Source organism: Pan paniscus, chromosome 9, assembly GCF_029289425.2.
Source record: "Pan paniscus chromosome 9, NHGRI_mPanPan1-v2.0_pri, whole genome shotgun sequence".
NCBI lineage: Eukaryota > Metazoa > Chordata > Mammalia > Primates > Hominidae > Pan > Pan paniscus.
The window spans coordinates 22,878,111-22,885,312 of record NC_073258.2 but is presented as its reverse complement, the minus strand read 5'-3'; the positions used below and the strand labels follow the sequence as shown (position 1 = coordinate 22,885,312).

Below are 7,202 nucleotides of genomic sequence, written 5' to 3'. Positions count from 1 at the left end.
TTTATATATCAACTTGACTGGGCTAAGGGTTGCCCAGATAGATGGTAAAATATCATTTCTGGTTATGTTTGTGAGGATGTTTTCAGAAAATATTAATATTAGCATTTGAATCAGTAAACTGAGTGAAGAAGATTTTCCTCATCAATGTAGGTGGGCATCACCCAATTTGTTGAGGGTCTAAATAGAAGGTCAGCCAGGCACGGTGGCTCATGCCTGTAATCCCAGCACTTTGGGAGACCGAGGCAGGCGGATCACCTGAGGTCAGGAGTTCAAGACCAGCCTGGCCAACATGGCGAAACCCCATCTCTACTAAAAATACAAAATTAGCCAGGCATGGTGGTGCATGCTTGTAATCCCAGCTACTCAGGAGGCTGAGGCAGGAGAATCACTTGAACCTGGGAGTCGAAGGTTGCGGTGAGCTGAGATCACAACATTGCACTCCAGCCTGGACAACAAGAGTGAAACTCCGTCTCAAATAAATAAATAAATAATAAATAGAAGGTCAAAAGAGAGGAGGAAGAGAGAATTCAACTTTTCTCTTGAGCTGGGCCATCCATCCTCTCCTGCCCTTAGATGTCACAGCTACTGGTTCTCAGGCCTTTAGACTTGAACTGAGACCTCCACCATCTGTTCCCCTGATTCTGAAGCCCTCAGGCTTAGACTAGAACTACACCACTGGCTTTTCTGGGCCTCCAACTTGCAGATGGCAGATTGTGGGGCTCCTCAGCCTCCACAATCACACAAGCTAATTCCTCATAATAAATCTCTTTCTGAATATCCGTATATATCCTATTGGTTCTATTTCTCTAGAGAACCCTGACCAATATATCTTGAGAGGTTTTATCTTGTCCTTAATGTTCCAAATAAGCTAAGACCTTGATGCCTTGGGCAAAACTTAAAATTTATTTAGATCTAGATTTTGTTTCCCCAAACTCCACACAGTGAAACCAAAGTCCATACAGTTTGGTCTGGCACCAAACCACCAGATCTTCTTCAGTCTTTTCCATCCTATACTATCAGTTACTAGGAATTATAATTAACTCTAGGACCTGAGGGCATATTTGTTTAATAAAAACTTTAGAACTCAATTATCATAGAAGGTTAGGAATGAAGGGAAACATTCGTAACGATGGCTGGTATTGGTGTTACCCTGCCTTGCAAAGCTCAGGCAAAGAGTGGTAGAAGGCTGGCATATTTAAATTCTGTAGTAGTTTCTTTCCAATTCTCTTTTGGTAATAGTCCACCTTTTGATCCCGAGTATTATATTTCAGCAACATTCTTTCTTGACTACTGAATTTTCCTCTGAAAAATGAAGTTAATCTTCCAGGTGTCTCTTCTAACAAATAGGATACTCTAAAATCTGAACACAATTTTATGCACAAGGATACACCATCTATAATAACAAAATGTAGACTAAAGTAGGGGAATCAAATAATTTAAGGTGTAGAGCCCTAGAATAAAGTATTATAAAGCCATTCTTTTTTTTTTTTTAATTATACTTTAAGTTCTAGGGTACATGTGCACAATGTGCAGGTTTGTTACATAGGTATACATGTGCCATGTTGGTGTGCTGCACCCATTAACTCATGATTTACATTAGGTATATCTCCTAATCCTATCTCTAACCCCTCCCCCCTCCCCCTACCTCACAACTGGCCCCGGTGTGTGATGTTCCCCTTCCTGTGTCCAAGTGGTCTCATTGTTCAATTCCCACCTATGAGTGAGAACATGCGGTGTTTGGTTTTTTTGTCCCTGCGATAGTTTGCTGACAATGGTTTCCAGCTTCATCCATGTCCCTACAAAGGACATGAACTCATCATTTTTTATGGCTGCATAGTATTCCATGGTGTATATGTGCCACATTTTCTTAATCCAGTCTATCATTGATGGACATTTGGGTTGGTTCCAAGTCTTTGCTATTGTGAATAGTGCTGCAATAAATGTACATGTGCATGTGTCTTTATAGCAGCATGATTTATAATCCTTTGGGTATATACCCAGTAATGGGATGGCTGGGTCAAATCCTATTTCTAGTTCTAGATCCTTGAGGAATCGCCACACTGTCTTCCACAATGGTTGAACCAGTTTACAGTCCCACCAACAGTGTAAAAGTGTTCCTATTTCTCCACATCCTCTCCAGCACCTGTTGTTTCCTGACTTTTTAATGATTGCCATTCTAACTGGTGTGAGATGGTATCTCATTGTGGTTTTGATTTGCATTTCTCTGATGGCCAGTCATGATAAACATTTTTTCATGTGTCTGTTGGCTGCATAAATGTCTTCTTTTGAGAAGTGTCTGTTCATATCCTTTGCCCACTTATTGATGGGGTTGTTTGTTTTTTTCTTGTAAATTTGTTTGAGTTCTTTGTAGATTCTGGATATTAGCCCTTTGTCAGATGAGTAGATTGCAAAAATTTTCTCCCATTCTGTAGGTTGCCTGTTCACTCTGATGGTAGTTTCTTTTGCTGTGCAGAAGCTCTTTAGTTTAATTAGATCCCATTTGTCAATTTTGTCTTTTGTTGCCATTGCTTTTGGTGTTTTAGACGTGAAGTCCTTGCCCATGCCTATGTCCTGAATGGTATTGCCTAGGTTTTCTTCTAGGGTTTTTATATTTTTAGGTCTAACATGTAAGTCTTTAATCCATCTTGAGTTAATTTTTGTATAAGGTGTAAGGAAGGGATCCAGTTTCAGCTTTCTACATATGGCTAGCCAGTTTTCCCAGCACCATTGATTAAATAGGGAATCCTTTCCCCATTGCTTGTTTTTGTCAGGTTTGTCAAAGATCAGATGGTTGTAGATGTGTGGTATTATTTCTGAGGGCTCTGTTCTGTTCCATTGGTCCATAGCTCTGTTTTGGTAACAGTACCATGCTGTTTTGGTTACTGTAGCCTTGTAGTATAGTTTGAAGTCAGGTAATGTGATGCCTCCAGCTTTGTTCTTTTGGCTTAGGGTTGACTTGACAATGAGGGCTCTTTTTTGGTTCCATATGAACTTGAAAGTAGCTTTTTCCAATTCTGTGAAGAAAGTCATTGGTAGCTTGATGGGGATGGCATTAAATCTATAAATTACCTTGGGCAGTTGGTCATTTTCATGATATTGATTCTTTCTATCCATGAGCATGGAATGTTCTTCCATTTGTTTGTATCCTCTTTTATTTCATTGAGCAGTGGTTTGTAGTTCTCCTTGAAGAGGTCTTTCACATCCCTTGTAAGCTGGATTCCTAGGTATTTTATTCTCTTTGAAGCAATTGTGAATGGGAGTTCACTCATGATTTGGCTCTCTGTTTGTCTGTTATTGGTGTATAAGAATGCTTGTGATTTTTGCACATTGATTTTGTATCCTGAGACTTTGCTGATGTTGCTTATCAGCTTAAGGAGATTTTGGGCTGAGACGATGGGGTTTTCTAAATATATAATCATGTCATCTGCAAACAGGGAAAATTTGACTTCCTCTTTTCCTAATTGAATACCCTTTATTTCTTTCTCCTGCCTGATTGCCCTGGCCAGAACTTCCAACACTGTGTTGAATAGGAGTGGTGAGAGAGGGCATCCCTGTCTTGTGCCACTTTTCAAAGGGAATGCTTCCAGTTTTTGCCCATTCAGTATGATACTGGTTTTGGGTTTGTCATAAATAGCTGTTATTATTTTGAGATACGTCCAATCAATACCTAATTTATTGAGAGTTTTTAGCATGAAGGGCTGTTGAATTTTGTCAAAGGCCTTTTCTGCATCTATTGAGATAATCATGTGGTTTTTGTCTTTGGATCTGTTTATATGCTGGATTATGTTTATTGATTTGCGTATGTTGAACCAGCCTTGCATCCCAGGGATGAAGCCAACTTGATCATGGTGGATAAGCTTTTTGATGTGCTGCTGGCTTCGGTTTGCCAGTATTTTATTGAGGATTTTTGCATCGATGTTCATCAAGGATATTGGTCTAAAATTCTCTTTTTTTGTGTCTCTGCCAGGCTTTGGTATCAGGATGATGCTGGCCCCATAAAATGAGTTAGGGAGGATTCCGTCTTTTTCTACTGATTGGAATAGTTTCAGAAGGAATGGTACCAGCTCCTCCTTGTACCTCTAGTAGAATTCGGCTGTGAATCCATCCAGTCCTGGACTTTTTTTGGTTGGTAGGCTATTAATTATTGCCTCAATTTCAGAGCCTGTTATTGGTCTATTCAGGGATTCAACTTCTTCCTGGTTTAGTCTTGGGAGGGTGTATGTGTCGAGGAATCTATCTATTTCTTCGAGATTTTCTAGTTTATTTGTGTAGAGGTGTTTATAGTATTCTCTTGTGGTAGTTTGTATTTCTGTGGGATCAGTGGTGATATCCCCTTTATCATTTTTTATTGCATCTATTTGATTCTTCTCTCTTTTCTTCTTTATTAGTCTTGCTAGCGGTCTATCAATTTTGTTGATCTTTTCAAAAAACCAGCTCCTGGATTTTTTGAAGGGTTTTTTATGTCTCTATCTCCTTCAGTTTTGCTCTGATCTTAGTTATTTCTTGCCTTCTGCTGGCTTTTAAATGTGTTTGCTCTTGCTTCTTTAGTTCTTTTAACTGTGATTTTAGGGTGTCAACTTTAGATCTTTCCTGCTTTCTCTTGTAGGCATTTAGTGCTATAAATTTCCCTCAACACGCTGCTTTAAATGTGTCCCAGAGATTCTGATATGTTGTGTCTTTGTTCTCATTGGTTTCAAAGAACATCTTTATTTCTGCCTTCATTTCATTAGGTACCCAGTAGTCATTCAGGAACAGGTTGTTCAGTTCCCATGTAGTTGAGCGGTTTTGAGTGAGTTTCTTAATCCTGAGTTCTAGTTTGACTGCACTGTGATCTGAGAGACAGTGTGTTATAATTTCTGTTCTTTTACATTTGCTGAGGAGTGGTTTACTTCCAACTATGTGGTGAATTTTGGAATAAGTACAATGTGGTGCTGAGAAGAATGTATATTCTGTTGATTTGGGGTGGAGAGTTCTGTAGATGTCTATTAGGTCCACTTGGTGCAGAGCTGAGTTCAATTCCTGGACATCCTTTTTAACTTTCTGTCTCATTGATATCCCCATATATAACTAATTTGTGCTGTGCACCAACAAGAACCTGCTTTAAATTTCCATGCCAATTTACAACCCGCATACTATACCAGGCAAGGTTAGTGGCTATTGAAAATACCACCAGGACAGGGCTATCTAAAGACACATTCGGTAGTGTGTTAACTATACAAAAAAAGACACTGTACAGTTTAAAAACAAATCTTACACAGCCTTACATTTCAGTTTTTTTCTTTAAAAGGAGTGAGTTGTGTACAGGGGGATTAAATGCTTTATAGACAAAAAAAAACTGCACTAGAACCAACTTGTTCATCATCACCATCTTCTTCATCTTCATCATCGTCTTCATCTTCATCTTCTTCATCTTTCTCCTCCTCATCCTCTTCATCTTCCTCATTTTCCTCCTCTTCCTTCTTTTTCTTGCTTTTTGCAGCCTTGACAACTCCATTGTTTGCTGCATCATGCTTTCCTTTAGCTCGATATGCAGCAATATCCTTTTCGTATTTTTCTTTCAGCTTCGCCGACCTCTTTTCATAAGGCTGCTTGTCATCTGCAGCAGTGTTATTCCACATCTCTCCCAGCTTCTTCGCAGCATCACCAATGGACAGGCCAGGACGTTCTCCTTTGATTTTTGGGCCATACTCAGAGAAGTACAGGAAGAAGGCCGAAGGAGGCCTCTTGGGCGCATTGGGATCCTTGAACTTCTTTTTTGTCTCCCCTTTGGGAGGGATATAGGTTTTCATTTCTCTCTTATAACGGGACTTGTCCACCTTTGCCATATCTTCAAATTTTCCTCTCTTTTTTTGGGGGGGGGCGGGTGGGGGGATGGAGTCTCGCTCTGTTGCCCAGGCTGGAGTGCAGTGGTGCGATCTCCGCTCACTGCAAGCTCCGCCTCCCAGGTTTACGCCATTCTCCTGTCTCAGCCTCCCGAGTAGCTGGGCCTACAGGAGCCCGCCACCACGACTGGCTAATTTTTTGTTTTTTTTTTTGTAGAGACGGGGTTTCACCGTGTTAGCCAGGATGGTCTCGATCTCCTGACCATGATCCACCCGCCTCAGCCTCCCAAAGTGCTGGGATTACAGGTGTGAGCCACCGTGCCCGGCCAAATTTTCCTTTCTCTTTAGCAGACATGTTCTTCCACCTCTCTGAGGACTTCTTAGAAAACTCTGGGAAGTTGACTGAAATTCTCACTTTCCCCAGTGCTGTCTCTATGGAGCTCAATGTACTGCAATGGCTCTATAAAGCCGTTCTTAAGAATATAGGAAAGTACTTAAGATTCAGTGTTAGGCAAAAAAAACTTACAGTATGATCTTATTCTGTTAAAAAAAAAAACGCTGGGTGCAGTGGCTCACACCTGTAATCTCAGCACTTTGGGAGGCTGAGGCGGGCGGATCACCTGAGGTCAGGAGTCCGAGACCAGCCTAGATAACCTGGTGAAACCCCCTCTCTACTAAAAATTTAAAAAATTAGCCAGGCGTGGTGGTGGGTGCCTGTAATCCCAGCTACTCAGGAGGCTGAGGCAGGAGAATCCCTTGCACCCAGGAGGTAGAGGTTGCGGTGAGCCAAGATTGCACCATTGCACTCCAGCCTGGGTGAGGAGTAAGACTCCGTCTCAAAAAAATAAAAATTAAAAATAAATTAAAAAAATAAAGTGCATAAAACTAGGACTGGAAGGAAATGGTGTGAATATTAACAATTAGTTCCTATGAAGGTAAGAGGTGGGCTGAATTTTGTTTTATCTCTTTACATTTTCTGTATTTCTGAACTTTTTGTAGTAGACATGTATTAATTCAATAGGAAAAATAATATTCGTTTTATGAAAAGACTAGAAGGAAGTAGATTGACTTTTTTTTTTTCCAACTCTTAGCTGGCCCTTCTCACTTATAGAAAATGATACTTTACACACAATTGACATCCTGCTTGGCCATGTGACTTGCTTTACTCACTAAAGTGTAAGTGGAAGTGATACATTACTTCCAAGCAGAATTCTTAAAGGCATCAAATGGTTCTTCTGTCTCTCTTTTCCTTCTGCCATGAGAACAGCATATCCTATAGAGAAGCTGTTCCCTTTATCCTATATCCCCAAGTGAAGAGGTCATAGAACACAGTCATGGCCAATTCCCAAAGGATGTATATAATCTGTGATGGTTAATATT

At 40.4% G+C, this 7,202-nt stretch overlaps 1 protein-coding gene across 1 annotated transcript; it reads right to left on the bottom strand.

The window, feature by feature from the left end:
* Positions 1–5,318: 5,318 nt before the first annotated feature.
* LOC100969724 (high mobility group protein B1-like) lies at positions 5,319–6,062 on the bottom strand. The gene has a single exon (XM_034934112.3). The coding sequence runs from the start codon at positions 5,823–5,825 to the stop codon at positions 5,319–5,321; it is 507 nt and encodes a 168-aa protein (XP_034790003.2). The 5' UTR covers positions 5,826–6,062.
* Positions 6,063–7,202: the final 1,140 nt, after the last annotated feature.